The 27,679-nt window shown below is 37.7% G+C and overlaps 1 protein-coding gene across 6 annotated transcripts in view; it reads right to left on the bottom strand.

Annotated features, from left to right (window-relative positions):
• Positions 1-27,679, bottom strand: part of thsd7ba (thrombospondin, type I, domain containing 7Ba) — a 308,878-nt gene that overhangs the window by 162,155 nt on the left and 119,044 nt on the right. For 4 of the 6 annotated variants that reach the window (XM_079882075.1, XM_079882079.1, XM_079882074.1 and 1 more), the window contains 2 exons: positions 23,945-24,274; positions 16,088-16,264 (listed from right to left, as the gene is read on the bottom strand). In XM_079882075.1, coding sequence (XP_079738201.1) covers positions 16,088-16,241 — 154 coding nt within the window. In that variant the 5' untranslated portion in view covers positions 16,242-16,264; positions 23,945-24,274. Of the gene's footprint in view, positions 1-16,087; positions 16,265-17,122; positions 17,154-17,560; positions 17,580-23,944; positions 24,275-27,679 lie in introns of those variants that run through there. The other 2 variants (XM_079882078.1, XM_079882077.1) reach the window with 2 other exon arrangements.

Raw genomic sequence — 27,679 nt, forward strand, 5'->3', positions numbered from 1 at the left:
ATAATTTTAGTAATGTGTGTACATTCAAGTATGCATCCGACACACTGCTTCCATTAAGAGCATATGAACACATCCTCCTGTCCCTTCCTGTTAAATAACACACGGCTCTTGGCCTTTTACCAAAAGCACCAGATAGTTTGGTAGTCATGCCAGCACCTACAGAGTGTGTCTGTCACACTGCTCTTGGCAATCTTTCCCCACAGTTCACACCTTTACCTATGGTGAAGCTGGAACTGATGCTACAGTACACATATTTGTGTGTTTAGAAAATGTGTTATTTGCACAGTGTGCAAAGTTTATGACAAATGGGGACTTATGTTTTCCTAATTATGGATATTCCAACATTCTGATTTAATGCTATTTGTCACAAATGACATATGGTGATTTATCAGATGTGAGATATGGTAATGTGTTCCACATGGCCACACTTGCTCATGGAGACTTACTAGACAATTACTACTACAGCTTCATGGTTGTGAAGCTCAAATTTGTTCCTCTACATATTTTTTTTTTAACTAACAGATAGAATAAAGATATGTAGTGAAGAATGTGTTTATTTAGCTAAAATGGTATGCAAAAACAAACCAAAACAAAAGCTTGGGAGTGTGTCTACCAATATATCAAAATCATTAAAAACATAAGTTGTTTTTGAATCGAGCTGCAAGGCTTAAATGAGCAATTTGCACACACACACACACACACACACACACACACACACACACACACACACACACACACACACACACACACACACACACACACACACACACACACACACACACACACACACACACACACACACACACACACACACACAGTTTATATTTTAATGTACATAATGATCTTTACACTGTACAAACTGTATAACCCTACCCCTAAACTTTCACAGAAAACGTTCTGCATTTTTTTAATAATAAAAAAAAAAACACTGTTTTTTAAGCCATTTGGTTTACGAAGACAAACCATACTGTACACAGACACACACACACACACACTACATGTATTAAACAAAAAATGTATTAATTCTCCAATCAAAATAACTATTTATTTAATTTCCCAAGAAAATTTTGTTTTAGTAACTTTGCTTGTGGTTGATAAGATAACCTTCACAGCATCAAGGAACATCAGAGGCAGAGGGCTTTCTGAAATCTGTATCTTGGCAAGGAATGTTCTGTTGGGAATGAAAACGGCTTGGAACATTCCTGTCTGGTGGGTCTGGGGAGGCTGAATGTAAAGCTTTTAAGACAACCTCAATCAGTTCCCCCTGCTCATGAAGATAGCACACACCGGCTCCAACTCCCAGTCGCGTTATCGCATAATGTAAGGAAAGCCTTGAACACTGCATCTTACACTATGTTCCAAGGTCAATTTACTAGACAGCACATTCAGATGACAGTTACAACACCAGTGAATGCCGTGAACCAGTTGTTTTGGTAAAAAAGTATCTTTCAAGAACATACATGTTTGTTATCTCATTGACAAAATGATGTCTTCATTGCAACAGGATAAAAAGGGCAGACACCTTCGTAAGGAATTTATTTTTCCTCCTAATTTCTCTTACTTTCGATCGTCAAAAACCATAATCAAACCTCCTGCAAGGTACAAGAAAACAACCCAGACTGCATTAAAGTGCCCCTATTATTTTAAAGTTTCCTAATGTTGTTTTGGAGTCTCCTACAACAGGTTTACATGTATCAAAGGTCAAAACTCTTTAATTTTCTCATAATATACATTTGAACATCACCACATTTTCAATGATTCTCAAAAGACTTGTCAGATGATTGAGTCTCTCTAAATCCCTCCTTTCCGCAAGCTGCTCTGCTCTGATCGGCCAGACAGCTCCGTCTGTTGTGATTGGTTTACCGTGTACAGTGCATGTGTCGAAAACAAAAACGCCCATTGTCATAACAACGTTAGCTCTGCGTGTCCTGAGGCTTCCTACACCGTAAACTAAACACAGTAACGAATAATGACGTTGATTTTACCATATCAATCCGAGCGCGAGTCCGATGATGAAACATTGGAAGAACTATTCATTCAACCAGAACCTCCATCGCAAGGACGACTCGAGCAGGACATTCTCAGTGATACACTACTCAGTTTGAGGTACATTATGAGATGTTGCAACTGTAATTCCTCACCATAAGCATTAACAAGTGCATGTCCATCAACAAATCAATTATTTTACTTGTACTTATTTATTTACCGAGTATTTTTCTAATTTATTGCGGTGAATATGTGGAAACTGTAACAGTGCATACATTAGCCGAGCTCTAGCGTGAATGACTGATGTAACATAAAGGTTGGTAAAACAAATCTGGCTCCATGCTTAATCTTTACTCAAAGTAGTGAGAACAACAGACAATCTGCATTAATAGACACAGTTTTAGGTAATAGTGGCCCACAACTGATCAGCAGAAGTATTTCAGTAAGACCTACACAATATAAAACTCAAAACTAAGTATTTTGAACACCATCCTTCAAGAGCAGGCGGTTTGCGAATCCTGCATTGAACTCCGAGATTTGAGCAGTCGTCAGTGAAATAAAGGGAACACAGCAAAAGGTTAGGATTATACTGCTGTGGTAAAGATTAACTTTAACCACTGATTCTTCACATGCTCGTCCTTGGGCAGTGGGAAAAAAAAAACTGGTTTTACCTTCACATTGTAGAGCACAGCGTCTTCTCGACATGATGCTATCCAGTATCCACAGGAATCAGCTGCAGGTTTGAGGTTCAAGTTTTCCCTGGTGTCTGCGCGCGCAATAAGTGGGCGGGCAATATGCTAATGTTTCGTCTTGACGTCACAACGAAACGGCTTATGACTCGTTTGAAAAACGATTCATTTCATTTACTCAGAGTAGACTCTTACTTTTGAAAGACAATAACTTTATATAAGGTGAACAGTCAGATTTAAAACTTTGCAGGATGTTTTCATTCACTTAGAGCTATGCGCACTACATGATAGATAATTTTCAAAAATCCATAATAGGGGCACTTTAAACATGGGTTCACTAAGAGTGAGGATAAATGTGTGAACACCACAATTTATTCTATGCAGTCAATAATTGGCTGACCTGAGCATGAAACCATTGAAATTTAGGATATATTTAGAAACGAAAATAGTCAAAAATATAGTCCTAAAGCAAAAACATGTGGTATAACGGAATTGTAATCTGTCTTTATTCTTTTAAAATATAAATGTATTCATTTTGGCTTTGGCAGTGAAAGCCAAACGATTTCTCACGTCCAGTTCATATCCTCAAGATGCTCATTAACAGCAAGTTACGTGAGGTTACCATGAGTCTAGTGGTAATACTGTAACACTTCACCTCTCTCTTTTCATCTTCATTTTCTTAACTTTGTGATGGACAGCGACCACTGAATCCTGAATGATACATGACGAAAGGGCTGAGATGAACCCTCCTTCCTTAATGAAACCCTTATTGATTTCTCATTGCAGAGAATCATTGCCTCTGCTCTCATGTGCTCAACCTCAAGTTCCCACATTTAATCCAGATGCACATTTTCTGGAAAAGCGACCATTAAGACCTCCAGAGTATCTACATGAGATTAATCAACGTAATGCAGACGAACACAAACCTGTTCACTTCTGCAAATGGCTCAAATTTAAACAAACTACAATAAACAAGCAGACTTAAAATGTTTGGGAGTTCAAAGAATGTCCATGCTTTGTTAGAATATAAAGTATAGTTGTACAATAATTCATTACATATTTAATTAAATGCACTACAGTTTAAAAGTTCAGTAAGATTTTATTAAAGTCCCACTGTAATCAATAATTTTATCCCTTAAAACTCATCTTTGATCACCAAAATGACATATTTAATGACATACTTCATGCCTTAAAATAGTTTGAATGTAACTCTACACCCTTGCTTCATTTAGTATACGTGGATCCATGAATATGCTGATTCGCCCCGCCTCCATTCATTCGGCCAACTTACTAAGGTAAACGCTCCACAATGGTATCGAATCTTTACAACGTTGGACACAACGGTAATTAATATGATTAGCCTTTTGCTTGCTAATGTTACACAAACTATGTTCCCGTTCGCCATCTCAGTATGCCTTCTAACAATCATAAGAAACGCTTTGAACAAATCAGAACGTCAGTGGAGAAAGATATATAGTTCATCATAACAATATCATACACCTGCTATATTGCTAAATCTACCTGATTTTTCATATCAGCAAAAAAAAAAAAAAAAATATATATACTGGGATAACATGGCTACTCTTGAGACTCCCCTCCTAGTTCGCTGTTAATGATAGGCTAAAGCCCGCTGGCACGTTGACGTGATTGGTTACAAGGTAGTTACTTTGTGATGTCAGTACCAGCGATTTCAAACTGTGTTTTTGAGACTGTCTTTTTAAAGTGACTGTCTTTCTTTAAAATCTTGATTCTCACCACAGGGGGACTTTATCAGACTAATTAAATTGATCAAAAGTGACAGTAAAGACATCTGTAATAAATAATCTATTTCAAATAAATGTTGTACTTTCAAACTTTCTATTATAAAAGAATCCTGAATTTTTTTTGTAGTTTCCAAAAATAAAAATAAATATTTCAAACAGCAACTTTTTCAACATTGACAAAAATAAGAAATGTTTCCTGAGCACATAATCAGCATATTAGAATGATTATTGAAGGATCATGTGACACTGAAGACTGGATTGATTGGGGGGGGGGGGGGGGGGGGGGGGGGCATTGCATTGCAATCAGCATTGCTAAACAGAAAACAATATAACTGCTTTACTGTATTTTTGATCAAATAAATACAGCCTTGATGAGCATAAGACACTTTTTTTCATAAACATCTTCATAAAAATCTTACTGACCACAAACATTTAACCAGTAGTACCCATTTATATTTTATTATATTTTTTGTATCCACATACACACATATTGTATAGATGTGTTTAGGGGTAAAGGATAGACAATTGCCTTAAGACTGTCAAAACAATAGATTTTGTCTAGATTTGGGAATCATTTGGATAAATGTGCTACAAATCTCTGTGAAAGAAAGGAAGTGGTAATTGGTGTGAGTGTGACTTGCAGTAATTTACACCAGAGCTGATTGTAACTGTTTTTCTGAGAGGAGAGGGAGAATAAACCTGCCGGCCACAGAGAAAGAGACTTGCAGCATTATTCTGCCAGTTCAAATGCCAGTCCATATCTCAAAGCAAAATAACACAATGCCATTCTATGCTGTACTTGGTATTTTTCCCCATTTTACTTTCCCCTCTGAGATAACTCTGCATCAAAATAAATCAGCTACATTTTGAAAACTTGCAATGAGATTTGACCTCGTGTTCAAGAAAATGGAATGTGTTTGCAACCTTTTTTATTAAATCTTTATAGATTTATAAGAGCTTTACAAAATAGCTATAAATGCCTTCTTTCCAAAAATAAAATGCTTTGATGTACAGCTCTAATTGGCGCCCACCAAGTTATGACTAAAAGCTATACATTTTCTTAAAAAAAAAAAAAAAAAAAACATAAAAAATCCATAACAAATTTGAGCCCCCGTCTTTGAGATAAACGTGGGAATGAGATGAGACATTTCCTAATAATGCAAATCCAGACCTTAAGAAAATATGTTAACATCCATGAGGAGGATATAACTGATATGCTAATAGACAGTGCACAGCCACAAGCTTATTCTTATTGATGGGGAAATGCAGACCAACTGGATGCTCTGTTTTCAGAGATAAGCCTTATCACAAGAGCAAATAAACAGGACTTTGAAGAACAGGAGATACAGTGATATTTGCAAATAGGATTGGATTTTAAAGTAAGGTCTCCCACACTGAGGGCCATGATCCTTACTGCTAACCAGTTACCTAAAAAGCAGCTTTACATATTAAATGTTATCTTGTTTACTTGATACTAACCGACCCTTGAATGTCATTAAAGGGGTCCTATTATGCCCTTTTATGAAGTCTAGATTTTGTTTTTGTGGTGTAGTAGAATATTCATGCTTGATTGTTCAAAAACAAATCTTTCACATATTTTACATAATTACAGCTCCTCTCACCCAGTCTGGCCCGAATGCGCCGTTAAGTTCCGGTTCTGATGAAGCCCTGAAATACGAAATGTGCTGTGATTGGTTAGCTGGCTCAGTGTGTTGTGATTGACACCACGTGTTTGGGAAATGTCACGTCCCGTATCATAACCGCGAGTTTAATCTGCTCAGATGTAAATATTAAGGATGGCGTCAATTTCAAACCAATTCAAGCCTGATTCAGACTTCAGAATGTTAACAAACAAGAGGATCTTCCAGAACAGATTTCATGCACAGACTTTGCAAGCATGGATTTCACAGGATGTGTAAGAGTGTTGTTTTTTTTTTTTTTTTTTTGGGTGTACATTTTAGATACAATATTATACACCATTTAATCATGATATTTTTTGAAAACTATGGTTATACAAACAGTAATTGATCACAAAATCAAGGTTAATTTTCCTAAGGGGTGGCGAATAGTCTTACAAAAGCGAGCGCTTACAAAAGCTAGAATAAACACTATATCAATACAAATGTTGACTAGCAGGCTAGCGGAGACAAAAAGCTTTACCCTTTGTTTACATCGTAGCAGCAATATAAAACCGTATAATGGGAACAGTTATTAGAAAACGCAACTACAAATAATAAGACATACTTACAAGTTTTGATCCACTAATGAGTAACAAACTCGTTGTAGTCCAAATAAGTCGTTCATTGTAGTTCTTGGAAAGCTCTGTTAAATAAAATATCTCCCTTTGGACTGGACTTTGAGTTTTGTTACCATGCAGATCTTTTTTTCTGTTCAAACAGCAACATTACACACTAACTAAAGTTGAAAAAGTGAAGAAGAATAATAGGACCACTGTGTGTCATGTAACTCGCAAACAGTAGTAGTAGACTAAGACAACGACTTTTATATTAATATGAAAATGTATATTCCATTTCTACATCCCTTTAAAGCCAATTACATATCCTATCTACATTAGAAACTGGACAACTGTAATGGTGTAACAAATCAAACCAGGTCTCATCGGATTAAAACCACATGTGACTCCAGCAATGAAACCCTTCACAGTATGTTGGAGAAAAAACTCATCTGAGAGCGAGATCAATCAGACTCCACTAGGGCCAGTGTAATGGTGCAACTGCTGACATATTTATCTTGCATCATATATAACAATTGATATGCTAGGAAGGCAAAACAAGAGGCAGAGCAAAAGATCAATACGGAGGCATTTTGTTCATTATAGAGTTTTCTTTTAAAGGGGTCATGACATGAGAAATCAAATTTGCCTTGATCTTCTGTGACGTCACACAGACAAATTCATTTGCATATGACTACCTCCAGAGCAAGACATCAACGAATAGTTGTACATAATTGCAATATAGGCCCCACCCACTGACATTCAGTCACTTCATGAAGTTTTATGTAACAAAGTTTCGAGAGGAGCATTTTCAGATAATCAACCAATCAGCACAAGAGGAAGCCGGTATAAATATAGCCTTCCCTCACCTCTGTCCCATGACAGTTTCACAGCACCATTCCTCCACCACCACATCACCTCACTGTTGGCTGGTTTTCTTTCTCAGTCAAGGAGGGGGAATACTCTGCGTTCGCGCCAAATTTCAGAGCTCGGAACCCAACAGCACGCCAAATAAGCATAATTTACTACAGTATATTGCACACATACTCTACATGCCTGAGTCTGTCAACAACAGGACAAAGGGAAGAGTAAAAGAACGTTTGCTTTGACGCATACAGTTTAAACAGCTCATTTGCGTCTCTGTACAGACTACAGAAGGGTCCCAGCACCAGGAACAAGTGGATGGTTTATTTTTATGGTGTCCCGGATTATATGTTTGTTTGGAGAACTTTGTTTTTTAAAAGAGGCAAATGGAGAGCTCGCAAAGAAAATTTTGTTGACAGATGAAGCAGACAGCTGTATTGGATCTGACAGCAGCTGCATCACAAACTGTAAGTAAATGATTTCATAATGCTTTGTCTGTAATAAAATGTCTATATGTCTGTGTTTATGGTGTTGTACTCATGCAAGAAGTTTGAAACCAAACTCATTTGAAACCAAACTCATCCCTGTATAGAGAGTTTGATTCCCAGGGAATGCATAAACTTGCAAAATGCATACTTTGAATGCAATATAAGTCACTTTTGATATAAACATCTGCCAAATGCATAATTGTAAATGTAGTTACATTCAAAAATTTGTAAAGGGTACAACTGTACTGTCTTGAAGATATGTAAACGTGAAATTACCACATAAAGTGAGCATTCATTAAAATAGACCATCTGGACTTTCAAGGAGAGAAAAAAAACAAAACAATATTTAGACAATTAATGAAGCATTCGCAGTGTGAAATGTGGGCTGAAAACATACAATAATTTGAATATTGAAAAAATAACACATTAGCTAAAAAACAATTGAGTTCAAACTTTGAAATACAGCATATGCTGCATTTCCATTTATCTGTTATTTGTTGATACTATCTTCATGTCTCCTGAAGCACTGGGAGGAAAACAGTCATTGCTGAAAACGGTTAGCCAAATATTCCCACAGTGCATGAGGTTTGACAATGTTATATCAACCATTATTTGAGGCTTGTTAAAAGCCCATTCAGATGGCTCAATGTGAAATAATGCTCAAGTTTTCACCAGATTCCTTGATTTTAAATGACACGCAGAAACCCTGCATAGAGTAAAATCACTGATCAATTCATTCTCCCTCTCTTCAGGCAGTCGCTGGTGAAAAATGGAGCAGGAGGGATTGTTCCTCACAGGCCCTAATGAGAGTGCTTTGTTTAAGGAGCTAAATGATCGTCCCATTACCCACAGCCTTGGGTACCCCCCCACCCCAGTTTTTCAGACAGTGATGAAGGTCAAGCCCAAAGCACACTTCAGCTCTCCATAACGTGAAGAGTCACGCAGCTCTGCTAACTCTGAGTAAAAGGTTTCACCTATAACAGTTGAACACTCATTTGAACTCAGCTCTGCCTGTGGTTAAATGCCTAGAAGAATTATAGGCCACCAATTACGTCAAGCGTAAAGCCATATGAACCAATAAAAAGGCAATGTTTTCCAGACTAGCTGAAGAATGGTGCTAAAAAACTGCCACCAACCACATGATAAAAGCCACTACCCCACAGAGTAACCATCACTACAACGTAATAATTCAAACTCTGCAAAGTGGAACTGAGCTGACTTTATAATCAAGTCATTAATAATTCATCAGATATCTCTCATGCTCTGTAAGGCACTGCTAATAGGCCCAACCATATGATAATCCTTTCCATAAAAATGTTATGTTGATCTTAATGGCCATAGACATATCAGATGCACGTACAATGCCTGTTGTTGGTGCAACTCGCACCAGAAAGCAGTAGATTGTATTCGGTGCTGCGATTTCTCATTTTTCCAAGCGATATATATCAGCCGTCACTGCTCAGCAGAGATGTCACAGCCTCGCCCGCGATGATCTGATTAGATTCTTTCAGCATACGGGCCTTTTCAAGTTTAGTTCATCAATCTCTTTATCTTTTCAGTCGTACCATCGCCACGCTGAGGAGAAGCACATGAAAGCGCTGATCATAAAGCCAATGAGGCCTTTGTGTACAAAAAAGGTTTAAACCGCACTCACCGGGACAGAGAAAACATCTGAGGCAGTGAGTTTAAATTCATTACTTCATTTTCCACACTGCTGATCTGAGAGCGACGCTCTGCGTTTGTTACTCCGAAGGCTTTTTGCTTCATTCTGCAGGTCTGCCTCTTGGAGGCAAAGCTAGGATAACAATCAGGCTCAAACTGAATCACCTATGGGTGTTTTAAATCATTTATGGAATGCACATGCCTTTGCGTTTCATTTATCAAATATTTCGAAGTCAACAGCTGCAGAAAGTCGTGTGCGCCAAGGGTAAAAGTCCTTATCTGGAATCAATCATTGCAGCGAGGGAAAAATCAGACCTGTTCTGACAGAACCAGAGAGATTAAGGGTCGGAATCAGATTTTCTTGTTTGTGAAACTGAGCACAACATGTAAAAAAATCCTGCCTTACTTCAGAATGCCTTGGCAAACACCATAAATCTTGAGCTAGACATAATGGTAGGTAATTACTCCAGCTTTGAGGACTAGGAATAGATTACTATATACATCATTATATGTGATTACGTTCTCTGCAGTAGGGCCTGTCATTGTTCAGCGAGAGATGGAAAATCTTTCTCAGAGAATATATTATGCTAACAGACCCACTTCCACACAGGACCTCTTGATCAAACTCGGCAGAGTTTTTCATTCTAGTGTAAGATGTCAGTGTCGTTGTGATGTTGGGAGCTGTGTGAATGAGGGATTCTCAGCAGGGGGAAAAGGGACCGGATGAAAGACACATGCAAACAGAGCGCCGAGTCAATACAATGCAATTAAAGGGATTTTTCATCCAAAAATAAAAATGCTGTCATCATTTATTCACACTCATGTCATTTCAAACCCGTCAAACTTATTTTGTCAGTGCAAAACTAAAGGAAAAAAAATAGCAGAATGACCACGCTGCTTGTCAAACATGTTCAACGTGATGAACGTGAATCTGGCAATGTTATATGTTGTTAGTTGTTGTACATATTGCGGCAGTTTAGAACTGAAATGTCTGGTCTTAATATTCAACAATATTATATATCTGCCTGCAATGACACCATTGTCTGAGAACTGAACTGAGCTGGACGATGACATTATTGTTTTCTCCAGAGCTGCTGTATAGATAAATGAACTAAATTAACTTGGCCTAATGATTTTTACAATGGGAATGGATCAACACTGAACCTACTTAAGCTGGACAATTTTCTTCTAGATCTGCTGTACAGCCGAAACAGCCCGTTCTCATCCCAAGGCGTATACTGACGCTTTTGACATTTCGTCTACATCCAACGCACATGGCACCCTTTATCGTCAATATGAGACGCAGATAGATATGGGCCAGAAGGCGCCTCCTAGCGGTCTAACCCTAACCCTACCCCAGACCTAAACCTACCCATAACCGAACAAAGCTATCTGCGTCTCATATTGACGCTAAAGGGTGCCATGTGCATTGGATGTAGACGAAATGTCAAAAGCGTCAGTATATGACGCCCTAGGATGAGAATGCATTGGCCGAAACAAACTTTGTTGCATTATTTTTCTGTTATCACTGTAAAGCTGTTTTGAAACAATCTGCATTGTAAAAAGCTCTATATAAATAAAGATGACTGACTTGGTGTGTGGCACTAAAAGGTTAATGCTCAATTGCATTTGAAAATAATATACTGACTACAATAAAACTTACCCTAAACCTAACCAAACAGTGTGAACAAAAGCAAACTTGAGATAAAAACATTTTCAAGAGACTTGTACCCGAAGCACTTCACATTACGAGTGCAATGCTGTACTAGGTGAGCTACTGAGCAAGTTTACTACATCAGAAAAGCCATACATACAGTACTTTGCAAAAGTCTTAGGCATGTTAATACCCCCCCCCCCCCCCCTGACTTAAAAATGGTTTTAAGTCAGTTATTTATATTTTTTGCTGTAGTGTGTCAGTAGGAAATATCAGTTTACATTTCCAAACATTCTTTTTGCCATTAATTGTAATAATCCAGTGATATTTCTGTATGCACAAGGAGTCTGACAGCAGCCAGGATGATCTGATCTCACCATCAGAAACCTTCCTGCAAAGCTACCTGAAAAACTATGCGCAAGTGTACCTGGACAAAAGCCGTTTTAAACGCAAAGGGTCGTTACACTATATATTGATTTGAATTAGTTAATAGAAGTTAAATCATAAATAAATTCAATTTGTGATTTTTATTTTTGAAAGCATTCTCACTTTACAGCATTTTAACACAAGTGCCAGTACTTTTCACAGTGCTGTAGCTTTGCAGGAAGGTTTCTTCAAGCATCTTGGAGACGTTCCCGCAGTTCTTCTGGATTTAGTCTGTCTCAGTTTTTTCTGTTTCTTCATGTAATCACAGACGGACTCGATGATGGTGAGATCACATCATACCGGCTGTTGTCAGACTCCTTGTGCATACATGAATCTTACTGGATTATTACAATTAATGGCAAAAAGAATGTTTGGAAATGTAAACTGATATTTCCTACTGACACGCTACAGCAAAAGATATAAATAACTGACTTAAAACCATTTTTTGGGGGGGACGGGGGGTGAGGGATATTAACATGCCTAAGACTTTTGCACAGTACTGTATGTAGCTGGTTATGTGCCGTTAACATCAAAATGTATTAGTTCACAAATCATACACTATGGTAAAAGTGTTCTGAGGTCACAACATCATAGCATTGTTCAAGGAATCACATTAAAATAAGTATTTATTAACATACAGTTGCAATCAAAAATATTCAACCCATTTGACCTGCAAGACATTTTGCTGGCAAGAACTAAATTGTATGAAACAATTCAACAAAGGCATCAGTTAACTATTATAAGTGTATTAATACACATTTGAGTGATTCTGAGGATGTAAAGTTGATGAGAAATGAAAAAAAAAAATTTCTAATTGTCTCTAAACAATCGTGTTCAAAGCTATTCAACCCCCAAAAGTCATATTTTTTATCAGAATCTTTTATTCTTTATAACCTCCAATAAACTCTGCCTGTAAGTGTTGAGAAGCTTCTGTCACCTCTCTACTGCATTCTTGGTCCATTCCTCGCTTGAAAAAGCTTCCAGATCACTGATAATCTTTGGTTTACCACTGCTTTCTTCAAATTCCACCAAATATTTTTAATGAGATTTAAATCTGAAGACTGTACAGGCCACTCAAGAACATTCTACGACTGATCCCTGAACAAAGCTTCAGTAGATTTGGATGAATACTTTGGAATGGCTGTTCTGCAGGAAAGTCCATCAAGCTTCAGTCTCTGCACTGAAGGCATCACCATCTTTGCCAAAATGGCTTGATACTTCAAAGAATTCATGATGTCCTTCATACAGTCAAGATTTCCACTTCCTGCTACAGCAAAGCACCCCATAACAAGACTGAACCACCTCTGTGTTTGACCATGTAGATGGTGTTATTCTGCTCATAAGCTTTACAAAAAAAGACAGCTGATCCATAGGTCAAAAAATTTGGTCACATTACTCCATAAAACATTCTTCCAAAACTCCACAGGTCTATCTACAGTGAGGAAAATAAGTATTTGAACATCCTGCTATTTTGCAAGTTCTCCCACTTGGAAATCATGGAGGGGTCTGAAATTGTCATCGTAGGTGCATGTCCACTGTGAGAGACATAATCTAAAAAAAAAATCCAGAAATCACAATATATGATTTTTTAACTATTTATTTGTATGATACAGCTGCAAATAAGTATTTGAACACCTGTCTATCAGCTAGAATTCTGACCCTCAAAGACCTGTTAGTCTGCCTTTAAAATGTCCACCTCCACTCCATTTATTATCCTAAATTAGATGCACCTGTTTGAGGTCGTTAGCTGCATAAAGACACCTGTCCACCCCATACAATCAGTAAGAATCCAACTACTAACATGGCCAAGACCAAAGAGCTGTCCAAAGACACTAGAGACAAAATTGTACACCTCCACAAGGCTGGAAAGGGCTACGGGGAAATTGCCAAGCAGCTTGGTGAAAAAAGGTCCACTGTTGGAGCAATCATTAGAAAATGGAAGAAGCTAAACATGACTGTCAATCTCCCTCAGACTGGGGCTCCATGCAAGATCTCACCTCGTGGGGTCTCAATGATCCTAAGAAAGGTGAGAAATCAGCCCAGAACTACACGGGAGGAGCTGGTCAATGACCTGAAAAGAGCTGGGAACACCGTTTCCAAGGTTACTGTTGGTAATACACTAAGACGTCATGGTTTGAAATCATGCATGGCACGGAAGGTTCCCCTGCTTAAACCAGCACATGTCAAGGCCCGTCTTAAGTTTGCCAATGACCATTTGGATGATCCAGAGGAGTCATGGGAGAAAGTCATGTGGTCAGATGAGACCAAAATAGAACTTTTTGGTCATAATTCCACTAAATGTGTTTGGAGGAAGAAGAATGATGAGTACCATCCCAAGAACACCATCCCTACTGTGAAGCATGGGGGTGGTAGCATCATGCTTTAGGGGTGTTTTTCTGCACATGGGACAGGGCGACTGCACTGTATTAAGGAGAGGATGACCGGGGCCATGTATTGCGAGATTTTGGGGAACAACCTCCTTCCCTCAGTTAGAGCATTGAAGATGGGTCGAGGCTGGGTCTTCCAACATGACAATGACCCGAAGCACACAGCCAGGATAACCAAGGAGTGGCTCTGTAAGAAGCATATCAAGGTTCTGGCGTGGCCTAGCCAGTCTCCAGACCTAAACCCAATAGAGAATCTTTGGAGGGAGCTCAAACTCCGTGTTTCTCAGCGACAGCCCAGAAACCTGACTGATCTAGAGAAGATCTGTGTGGAGGAGTGGGCCAAAATCCCTCCTGCAGTGTGTGCAAACCTGGTGAAAAACTACAGGAAACGTTTGACCTCTGTAATTGCAAACAAAGGCTACTGTACCAAATATTAACATTGATTTTCTCAGGTGTTCAAATTATTTGCAGCTCTATCAAACAAATAAATAGTTAAAAAATCATACATTGTGATTTCTGGATTTTTTTTTTTTAGATTATGTCTCTCACAGTGGACATGCACCTACGATGACAATTTTAGACCCCTCCATGATTTCTAAGTGGGAGAACTTGCAAAATAGCAGGGTGTTCAAATACTTATTTTCCTCCTTTTTTAATTTTAGCATGTTTAAATCAGCCTTTTATGTTCTTCTGGTCGAGAGTGGCATTCGACAAGATGTGCCAACATGATGGCCATGCTTGTCTAGTGTTGTTCTTATGGTTCTTATGCTTGTCTAAATGTTTTTTTCCTCCTTTCATCAGGCCATCTTCACAGTCTTTGGCAGTAAATTGAGGGTTTTTCTTAGTTGCACTGATCAATCATTTTATTCCCCTTAATAACATTGTGCTTTTTCTTCAAAACCCTAGAAGGTCCTCTTGTACAACAAATTTCAAACTTATGAATAAGGTTGCCAGCTGTGTCTCTAGGAACTTTTAGTGTTTTAGTGGAAATCTTCTTGTAGCCATAGACTTTCTAATGTAATAAAACAATTTGTTATATAGCTTTTGTGAGAGTTCATTTGACTTGGTCATATTTACAACTCAACTTTAGCACATGCATGGGGTAAATGCATGTATGTGTAACAGTACAATCTAAGTCAGTTTTGTTATAGAGTTTCCAAAGGCTTAATTGTGTTTTAACACAAATTTGTACCATACCATACAAATAAGTGACTTCAAAACAGCAGCTTTGAATAGGGGTTGAATAATTATGGCATAGCTGTATTACAAAACAAAAAAAAAATCAAAAAAAAATCATATAACTCATAAGCATTACATTATTGACATTATCACGTTTAATTTCCCACTAAACTGTTATAGATTAAAATAAAAAACTGTATCTTTAGAAAAGCCTACATGTGTAAATTATTACAGCCTCCGGGGGGTTGAACAATTTTGCACAATTCTGTACATTTCAAGATATGTAAGTACAGGTTGTAAGTACAGGTAAATCTTTGGAGTTTTCCAAAAATATACAGTAGGTAGAGGCACATTTTTCCAATAAGCAAGGGTTGAGAAAAGAGCAGCTTGAACATTTTCTTTTGTGTTCTATGCAACTGGTTTGGAACAACAAGTAAATTAAAACAGAATTTTGCACTAACAGAACACGCTAACTGCTAGGCCGCATTTCAGATAGCAATGTAATAATTAAACATTAGATGTAAGAAAGCAGCATGACGAAATGTTTGAAACGGCACGGAGGAATTTATTACGCTAGTTCCTGATAAACAACACCATCGGAGCTCGAGTGAGATAAAATCCTGGATGGATGGATGGATGGATGGATGCTGTGTAATGCTAACAGGAGGAAGAAACATCAAAGCGGAGCCATTAAAAAGAGATCTAGCATAGAAATCTCCATATCACAGGAATAGACATCATAGACAACACAATTACCCGTTTTCCAAGTATAGTGCCTGTCCTTTGGAAATTCCAGGTCCGACCTCACTTGCATTCCAATGAGAGACATAGAGAGCAGCAGGTATTTCCCAACACGCCATGTCCAGCCCGTTACACCAAAGTCATCTTTTAGAATCATAGTCCAGCCCATTGACGTCCTGTCCACTTTTAGTCCTGCAAAAACAAAAAACAAAGCAAACAATGGTGATTATGGTCTCTTACCTGTTAGGGAGCGAATACACCAGCCAAGCATATTATCAACTCTTGGGAATCATTACATTAATCACCGGCATACGTTTGACTAGTCATTTAATCCTCGAGGACGTCAAATCGAGCACACGTGTCAGGATCAGGATCATTTAGTCTTAAAGCTGCATGCACTGATGCGGTAAATACCACGGTAAACACAGACAGAGCATTGGGTCTTTCAGCCCTGAAGTAATTGAGGATATTAACACCTTTTTATTGCAACTCATTTAATTCTGTCCCCCGCCGCTGTAATTCATATCCTTTGGCTGAAAGATTAGTTCTGGAATCACTGACTGTCCAAGGGAATTTTAATGCATATCTGATTTACTTTGATCAACTTTTTTTGCAAACATTCAGAGATAGCAGTTGTACACTATTGTGTTTGTACTATTCACAATTTAAAGCAGCTGATCTTGAACTATAAACGTCTTTTACCGCCTGAACGCACAGTCTGTTTTGTCACGCGCTGACTGATGGAAATCTGCACACCATTTAAATGGCAAATATTCAATGGACCGGATCTACGTTATGCCTCTCACATGTAATAAACTTCTCCATTGACAAACCGAAATGGGAAAGTAACTCATTTAAACAGCTCGGCAGCACAAACCAAGGTTATTCATTCGCGCCAGGTCCGCGGCAAGAAATGGGGATCTCTATATTTTAAAGCATCATTGTTTCATATATGGGACACAGCTCTGCACAGACCAGTGTATTACAGTATTATCTGAATTAAAATTTTGATTGATTTTCCTCTTATGGAGACGGCATACAATGCATTACCTGTGGACGATCTGTTCGAGGCTGCTAGACAGAATCGGTGTATTGATGGATGAATTGCTATCGGACTAAAATATGTGTTTGGAATGTGGAATTATTCTGATGTGATTTCTCAGGGAAAGCCTGCAGCTCCCAATTGGTTTTTGGTTGATTTCATTTGGGGAAATTAGATTTTTATTTCATTGCTTCAGCAGTGTTGCAGGACAATCTGATTTGAGAGGAATATGGTGAGAGGCCTTGACGGAGAGAAAAAAGATCTCTTATCCTTTAACTGCTGCCACAAGTAAATGTCTTGATAGAATTAGATATTTTCAAAAGGGTATACACAGATATCCTCTTGAATAGGCTAGAGCTGCTTGCTTAGGATTGCATCATTCAATTTTTTGAAAACATATTTCAGTTTAACGTTTCTATTTAAGTGAATAAATGAGTGATGTTGACCTGTACTGTACTGTGTCAGCTTTCCTTCAGAATCGAGACAAAACATCTGTCTCTCAAAACCTGCACGAAATTTTTTTTAAAAATTAAACTAATTTTAATAAGAGCTGTACTTCAGCAAAACACTGCAGTTTTAAATAACAGAATATTAAAGAAATGAATACGTTCTCAACATATAGTCAAGTGAACAATTATTTAAATGGATATACAATCTTCAAAAAATAAGTTTGGTCACTTTTGTGTGTGTGTGTGTGTGTGTGTTTTCTTTTCTTTTGTTTTTTTTAATGAAATTACCTATTTTGTATCACAAATGTATGTACACCCCATTTAAATGTTGGGGTTGGTAAGATTTTTTTAATGTTTTTGAAAGAAGTCTCATGCTCACCAAGGATGCATTTATTTGATAATACAGTAAAAACAGTAGTATTTTTACATATATTTCAATATGCTCCAAATAAAAAAATACTATTTTGATATGTAATTTATTTCTGTGATTTCTGGCAGTTTTAAATGTCACATGGTCCATCAGAAATCATTCTATTAAAAAAAAAGAAAAAAAAGAATAGAAAGTTCAAAAGAAAAGCATTTATTTGAAATAGAAGTCTTCTGTTACATTAAAAAAGTATGTCACTTTTTATCCACTTAAAGTGTCCTTGATTAATAAAACTATTAATTTCTTTAAAAAACAGTAGTGTTTATTTTGCAAAAGTATTTTGATTCAGATTTTACTCCGAGATAGGAATAAAATAACACATGCAAAAAAAATTCCCTTAAGCTATTCCTTTATCCTCTATACTAATCTATAGACATGCCAGATATACACAAACTGTAGACAGACACACACAGTTCAGCGAGCACACAAACAAGCGTATAAATATGGTGTAGAAATGTACACCATAATCTCGCATGCTAGCAGAAACAAAACACAAATAATATAAAACTTCAACATTTACAGTGAAGATTTACAAAAGGTTACATATAGCCTTGCAAACATTGAAAAACCACAGCGTGATGGACTTGGCCTTTTCTCCGTGACCTGTCAGCCGTAGGGAGGATGTGAATCCTGACACGCGTTCCTGCATGTGCCTATCACCCGCCGTACCAGACACAGCCATCCTGGAAATCAAATGCGTCAAAGTCCTGCGCTGCTTTTTAGAATAACTAGGTCAAACAAAGCTTGTGGGCTCAGACTGGAACACAGTGTGCAGTCTTAAGAACCTGAGAAAGCTTCTGCACTTCAGGATTCATGACAGTCGAGATTTTCTCAAGGAGCACACACCTTAACTCTTTCAGGCAGAGGCATGGACTCTCATTCAGATTTTCATTTATACTGCCATTAATGGGTAACAAACCATCCAATTTAAATATGCACTGGTTCAAATTCCATAGGCTTGTAGGTCATGCAGGTCTCTCCTTGTTACCACTATGCAGGGGTCCGGCTGAATTGGATAAAAGCTAACTTTGTCAGCAGGCTGAAAGTCTTTCTAGTTTGGGTGGGTTATATATCAGATTGGTGTGAAAAGTCATGTGCTCAAATATATCTTCAAAGAAGCACATGGGAATTAATTTATTAGTATTAGCTGAGGCAGTGAATTTCACAGAAACATCAAACAGAAGGCGTTTCACCATTCTTGCCGTGTGATCTGGTGTTACATCTACATGTGCTATGGTTTTTGTGTTTGACAACTACATTTCCTATTTTATGTTGTTGTTGTTTTTTTCCTGCATTTAATAATAAGCGGTTTAAATACAGGATTTTTTTTTTTTTTTTTTTACATATTTAACATTTTTAGATTTTTTTTTAAAGTTATCCTCATATAAATCCTCATATAAATGAGGATTTAAAATATTTCTTATATTATTATTATAATATTCTATACATATATCGGTTTCACTTTATTTTGATGGTCCCTCTAACACAGTCTGTTGACTAAGTAACTTTGCACCTACATGTCTACTAACTCTCATTAGAGTGTTATCAGAGTATTAGTAGACTGGTAGGGTTAGAATACTGTAAGTTGACATGTACTTGCAAAGTTACTTATAGTCAGTAGAATGTCTGCTGGGGAACCATCAGAATAAAGTGTTAGCAGAGATATAAAGCAGACAGTCTACTAATAATCTAATGAGAGCTAGCTGACATATAGTTACAGAGATACTTATAGTCAACAGAATTTTCAAAAGGGACCATCAAAATAAAGTGTTACCCATATATCATTATTGTAATATCAGGACAGTTGTTTTACAATCACATTTTTGGCTTTATGTTTTTAGGGCCAGATCTACTAACAGCTTGCATCAGTGCAAACCCTCTTGTGGCGTTATAAAACTACCATTAGGATTTACTAAAGACATGCAGTGAAAAATTTGTGCTGAAAAGACGTGGAGAGGGTTATTTTTGCATAACGTTCTGACATTATTGCATATGCATTTGCAGGAGTTACCTTTTCAGATGCAAAATTTATGGGAGGAGAGTATTTGAATGATTCATATAAGGTTTGCGCTAGTCAATTCACTGGTATTAGCGCCATGTTTAAAGCCTCAAAAAAAGCATGTCTTAAAGACGCTAATTTGCTCTGCTCTTGGTAGATTGCGTTGGTCATTATGGAAACGATCCGACTATATTCTTTAATTTGCACGTCGTCAGTAGATCACGCGCAGAACTTTCCACTCCCATCTGTCCTGAATTTGTAGGATTAGACACATTTAGTTGGTCCTGGAACAACATTCCTGTCCAAAAATGTAATCCTAACCCAATCCCTACCCCTAAAATGAACCCCACCCATGTTATCCCTGAAATCAGAAGAAAATGGTAGGTGAATAACACTGATTTAGAAACTCCTAAACCTGGTTGTAAGCCTAAACTTAACATAAACTGTAAACGTGTCCCTCAAAACTGATTGGAATGTTGGAACATTAATTGCAGTTTTAATGTATTTTTGAATTTAATAGATGTGGACAAAAAATAAGTGGCATTGACCCACACAGGAATATGTGCAAGTTTTAAAAAGTATGAGCAATCATGTCCACCCAACCTGAGTGCTATTTTTCTCCCCTGTCCTAAAGTACATTAAAAATACTCATGAAAAGGAAAGATTCCTACGTCCAACTCTAATTAGATGTTTGAACCAATGTGCCTTAAAAAAAACAGCATTATCTTTTTGAAATGTGGAATACTGATCATCCCCAAATCTTCACATGGGACAGGGCACCTGAGCTGATCCGTCTGTAAACAGGTGGGCCCGGTAATTAACGTTTGATTACAACTCCCACAGTAGACACTGTCTGTAACAGGTCTATTGCAGTCTCAGCCAGGCTCGTTCCATTAGATCTTTCTCTGCAGGACACAACTGGCTCTGACAGCAAAGGAAACAAAAGCTCCTAATCCTGTTTACTGTATCACAGACGCCTTCCCCTTGCTTCAATTTCCATACAGTAATGCGTCCAATTGGCTTGTGTTCGACAAGCCGAGCAAACCTTTGAACGCCACCTGTCATTTCTGCTTCCTTATTTGTCCATAAAACCATGAAAGCACACAACTTGATAATAAGCCTCTACCTACATTTTATTAGCGAGCTGGCATCATAAAAGAAAGAGAGAAATAAGAAGTTGTCTTGACACTAATATTTTAAAGTTGAACTCAGTTTCTTTTCCTCATTAAAAAGTTTTACTACTTTAAAAAAAGGTAGCATATTGTTCAGTTTTCTCCCTGAAGAATGTCGTGAGTTACTATGGCAATTCTCGATGCAGCCTGAATGACCTACAATTGCAACTTTTTTCACAATCACGACAGAAATTCAAAACACTGCCTTAAACTCACTAGCAGAAAGGCAGTGGATCCTCCTAATATGGCACCTAAACAAGACAGTTACCAACAACTCAACGCAAAATGACGTCAGCTTCACATTCTCTTTTACTAACAGCAAATGTTTTGTAAAAACAGTAAATAACAGCATCTTTCAGCCTTTCACCATCATGCAAACATGAGATATCAAACATAGTAGTTCTTGACAGGTTTTTGCATTCAACTGAGCTGTTTTTTCATTGTTTTCTATGTAAACATGCTCTAGACAGACATTTGGCGGTGGCGTCCGCGTCTCACGTTTTTTTGCAGCTTCTTGCGCATGAAACAGCATTATAAAAACACGGCACTCAAGTAAAAAAAAAAAAAAAGAGTTCAATTCCCATCTAATTAACCTTGCTTTTTTCCAATTCCACTGCCCGCATTTTGTTTTTTTCAATTCAATAACATAATGCATTCTGTGTGAACAGCCACGACTACCGATGTGTTCCAAAGCCACTGCAAGTCAAGCCTGCAGCCTTTAACCAAAAAAGCGTAACGACTAAAGCTAACGCTCTGGCTTTGGCGGTACGCAGGGAAGAAGAAAAGAGGCCGTTTTTTTAAATAGCTATCAATGGAGGAGAGGCAGCTGAATAAACAAGCTTTTGTGAGGAAATAGCTTATTTAATGAATCGAGGCCTGTTTCGATCGATCGTCTTCGACCTGTTTGCTAATCTTCAACATGTTTACACTAAAAAATACTTTTGTTGGGAACTATATGGACTGTAGATTTTGTCTTGATAAAAACGTTATTTTTTAAGAGAGGGCAGAGTAGTGTAAGTCACGACAAATAGGACTCATTTACGGCACCTTCGTGACCTTTGAAGACATGGCCTTTGAAGTCTGCGTCCTTTGAACGATGCAACCTCTGGATTGGGACACAGCTTACATGTCTAATTGTAAAGTTTGCTAACTTTTTTATTCAAAACCGTGATTTCTCAAAATCATGGCAAAACATCACATTCAAATTAATCGAACAAATCAGAAAAATCGCCAAGCCCTATCAATAGCCCAATAAAAGTGGCTGTATTTTACATGGAGTGGGTCACTTAATGGGGACAGCTATGTTGAGATCATATGACCAGTCGAAAGCTACACATTTTATCTAATTAACCAACGTTATTGGACTCTTTCGTACACAGAATAATTGAATCATTACTGACTTCAAAATATATATTGCTTTTAAGTGATGCCACATTTATGCTGCTAGGTGTCATGGCAGCTAGCAGGCACTTATACTTATACCTATATACAGTATATATATATATATATATATATATATATATATATATATATATATATATATATATATATATATATATATAAACTAATATATGATAGAATTCCCAAGTGAAACCTTGTTAAGTCTCCTCTAAGTGACATGCAGTAAGCACAGGGACCCAAAATGCCTGCTATTTCTCTTCATTAGTTCTAGTTGCACAGGGAAAAGAAGAAAAGCAGCTTGGCAGAGACCTCTCACGCAACACTGTACTTCCACCCATTACAGACTCGAAGACGGTTGAGCCCAGACCGGGGAATGGATCACTTGCACTGAGCTTCATGATGCACTTCCGTTTGGAAAACATAGTACGTCTCACTTATTTCCGGTTATGTTTACTTTCAATGTACTGTGGTCATTGAGTTGAACAAACGGCACCTAAAATGAGTGTCCGCAATAAGGAGAAGGTATATTCTGATGTTTACTGTGCGCAGAATTTTCCAAACTTATCGGAACATGACGTTTTTAATCCAACCCAAGCCGATCTGAGAAAGCAGCGGGTGTTAAAAATACACCATTATTTCACAACAGGGTTCGTCTAAACGAGTGACCGCGACGCTGATGAGTATGAGAACAGATTAATAACATCAGTACGAACCACGAACATTTATTTATTTGGATAAAATATTTTAATCATTCTGTGTCATTGTTCAATGTCAATCTTTTCACTATTTACATGTTTATGCCCAAAATGCTATAATATTCAAAGTAGTTGACTGTCATTCTCCTCTACGCTGTGTACGAAGCAATCCTTATTGATTAAACAGCCTAGCCTATTTAACATCATTACAGGCACCTCGTGAGCATTCATTCATTCAACTATTTTAAAAGACTGGAATAAACACCAGTGCACACAAGCAATCCTTTTAATAGTCAATTTCATTTAAAAATGTAAACCTAACAGGTATGAATGAAATGTTAGAAAGAAAAAAATACTGATAATGAGAAGACGAGTATATCGGACTGCTGCAGCTTAGTGGATAAATATATTTAGCCTATTTATTATTCAGAATGCACAGTTGGAAAGAAAATATATTTATAGGAACATTTCAGCAGGTTCAAGATAATTAATACATAGATAATTATTCATTGTTTTAATCAATTGGCAGCCATAAAACATAGTGATAATCTGCATTATCATCCATATATGTGCGCTGAACGCTCTAACCGGATACCCCCGATATGTACTAACCAGAATGCGGAGGTAGTTGCGCAAGTAGTTCACCGGGCTACTGGGCAATTAGACCTAGGACACGGCGGTTTCTACCTGAAAGGAAAGGCTGGGACTCATCACTTTAGCTGTGGCAGTGAGGTGAACAGCTGGATGGCTGAGGCCCGCTGATGCTGCTGGCAGCTGAATGCTCCTCAGAAGCTCTCTGTGACACGGGGACAGCAGATAAACACGGCCTTTCCTCCTCCCCCTGATGCATCATCTGCCAGCTAATCCTCAGTGGCTCCCCCTCGGGAAGATCAGAGCATGAAAGATGTGTCTGTCACACCATCACCGACCGTGAGAACAGATAACCCTTTAGCGATTGCTGGATGAAGTATCCACTGCCGGAAATTCCTCCCAGGAAGTGTCCCGAAGCCAGCAGGGCTGAAGAAGGGGCGAGAGAAAAAGAGGGTTTTAGGTTGGACAAACAAAGCAGAAATAGTAGAAAACAAGCCTTCAGATAATAACACATACTTTGAGGAGGAGACCTGGTGTGGTCAAGAGGAATTTGGTTTGGTTTTGTTTTATAACCTATACAAATGCCTCAATGTCTCATCCCAAACCTCATACAGTAAATGATCAATCTGGAGTCTACAGAGGAAACGACTTACAGGCGGCACAGAAATGGTGCTCAGCACTGGAGACCTGACGCAAAACTTCTAAAAGAGTTTAGTGTTGCCATGAGGCATGTAATGTAATGCGTTTTTCCACAAAAACATTAAGCAGCAACACAACTGTTTTCAACATTGATAATAATAAGAAATGTTTCTTGAGCAGCAAATCAGCATATCAGAATGATTTCTGAAGGATCATGTGACACTGGAGACTGGAGTAATGATGCTGCAAATTCAGTTTTGCCATCACAGGAATAAATGACATTTTAAAAGGTATTAAAACAGAACAGTTTTTTAAAAATATAATAATATTTCACAATATTAATGTTTTTAGTGTACTTTTGATCAAACAAATGCAACCTTGGTGAGTATAAGAGACTTCTCTCAAAAATAATTTTAAAAAATGACCCCAAACTTTTGAATGGCAGTGTATATTCTCTGAAAACAAGTCTTATTAACACAATTTTGCTTCCAAGTTCATTTATCTTATTTTAAGGATGTTTAGATAAGTTTACCAGAAAACACAGTGTCTTTATATTGCCCTGGATAAGTACATCTGGGGCCAGTTGCATAAACTTAGCTACTATGTTAATAATGTGTCTTAATAACTAGTTTGACCAACTAGACAAGAGTGGGTTTTAGCTGAAAACATCCCATCTTTATCTCATTTCACAATTTTCAGTCATCACTGTGGGATTATTGTGGCACTTTATCAGCTGTCATCCACCATCAGAGACACTAAAAACAGTAAAGAGAGAGTTCTGCTGCTTCTGTTCCCTCCTCATGGTTGACATTCAATGATTACCTGTCAACATTGCATGCTGGACTGGCTAGCTTATCCTGCTGATTCTTTCATTCTATTAACACCCCATGCCCTCCTTCCATCTTCTATTCTCTCCAACCCACTGTCATTTATTGACTTCCAATGCTATGCTTTACCTCCCTCCACCAACTCTGAACTCTGTCTTATTTCCCAGGGCTTTTAAGTGCCCACCATTGTGTCCAAAATGGCTTTCCCAAACTTCAAGAATGTGGCACGTTTCAGTCTGAGTGCAAAAGAGAGAGGTGGGGGTGGGGGGGATTGTACCTCAAGGAAAAACTTGATCGATTCATTCTTGCGATTTCAGTCACACTCCAGTGGTGAGGAGATAGCATATAGGGATCGGTCTTGGAACATTGCTTCCCATAAAACTCTCAATGGAGAGTGACAGGTTCAAATTTCTGTTGACTCCATCTTGGATTATTAATGCCTAGAAGATTTTATTTTCAACAAGCTCTCCAATGGCAAGTTTCTTTTGGGGGGTTGGTGGATAGGAATGTTCTGCTAGCTTGGACTTTTTTTTAAATGGGAAGATCTTGGCTGTTCCATTCCAGTCTTGAGCTGGTCCCATCATGTCTCATTTACTCTATGCCATTATTTAATGCAAACACATGTGATGCATTACATGCAATAGAAGAATTGGATGAGTGACATAATGGAATGACTGATATGAGGATGAAAGTGGATGTTGTTAAGGGATAAACTCCTCTATTGGAGCAGGTATTATTGTAGGCAAAGTTTAGGGCTGGTAACTGGAAGAATACTGATTCAATCCCTGCAATAAGCAAAAAATAAGCCATTGTTGCTCTAATGCATAAGTATTCGATCCTGCTCCTGGAGGGCCACTGTCCTGCAGCGTTTAGTTCCAACCTGCTTCAGCACAGCTGCCTTTGTATTTTCAAGCGATCCTGAAGAGCTTGATAAGCTGATTCAGGTGTGTTTGATTAGGGTTGGAACTAAACTCTGCAGGACAGTGGCCCTCCAGGAGCAGGATTGAAGCCCTCTGTTCAAATGGGTTATTCTCTAGGTCTCTAGAGACCTGGTGTTGAGGTATCTTCTAAAACTTTAAAGGAGACCATTGTGAGAGCGTTAGCATTTTTTTTTTTTGACTCAGGACACAAGTGTGAGAAGCAGGAGACTCTCAAGCAAAAGTCTCAAATTGATTTTAAAGTAACCTAATTTATGTCTAGCAGAAACATTTGAGATATGAAAGCATTTGTTCTCCCCTTCTGGGTAGCTTCAATCTCATTCATCCACACATTTCAATCAAACACAATACATGCATTGTCATATTTGAAGTCGTTTAGAGTAGACGGTGTTTTCTTGCACAATGATTTAATTGAGAAAATCATGACCTATATTTGCATGCATGCAAAATGTAAGAATAAAATAAAGAATAAAAGGTTACGCAACAACCATGAAGCACTGGTACATTAGTGTCACATTTGATAAAAAGAAAGTATTTATCTCTTACTAAACATCTTACACTTATCTAATCCCTTTCTACTGTGTTTGGAAAATGTGTATACAATGCTGGGCACTGAAGATACAGTGCTATGCATAAGTTTAGACAACCATGCTAAAGTTGACTAAAAAGAGGAATAAAAAATCATCTTTTGGAAATTGAACTTAATGCCGTAATTAAAAAAATTAGGAAAAATCCAACCTTTAAGGACACCAATTTTCTTTGTGAATGAATAATGTATCGTAAATAAATAAATGTTCTTCCTTAAAATACAGGGTGCATAAGTCTGCACACCCCTATGTTAAATTCCCATAGAGGCAGGCAGATTTGTATTTTTAAAGGCCAGTTACTTCATGGATCCAGGATACTGTGCATCCTGATAAAGTTCCCTTGGCCTTTGGAATTAAAATAGCCCCACATCATCACATAGCCTTCACCATACCTAGAGATTGGCATGGTTTTATTTCAGTTAGCCTAATAGCTGGTTTGATTTGCATTGAGAGATGATCTTATGGAAAGTACTCCATGCCAATCTCTAGGTATGGTGAAGGCTATGTGATGATGTGGGGCTATTTTAATTCCAAAGGCCAAGGGAACTTTATCAGGATGCATATTATCCTGGATCCATGAAGTAACTGGCTTTTAAAAATACAAATCTGCCTGCCTCTATGGGAATTTAACATAGGGGTGTCCAAACTTATGCACCATGTATTTTAAGGAAGAACATTTATTTATTTACGATACATTATTCATTCACAAAGAAAATTGGTGTCCTTAAAGGTTGGATTTTTCCTCAGTTTTTTAATTAAGGCATTAAGTTAAATTTCCAAAAGATGATTTTTTATTCCTCTTTTTAGTCAACTTTAGCATGGGTGTCTAAACTTATGCTT

This window comes from Squalius cephalus, assembly GCF_949319135.1.
Source record: "Squalius cephalus genome assembly, chromosome: 9".
NCBI classification, from domain to species: domain Eukaryota; kingdom Metazoa; phylum Chordata; class Actinopteri; order Cypriniformes; family Leuciscidae; genus Squalius; species Squalius cephalus.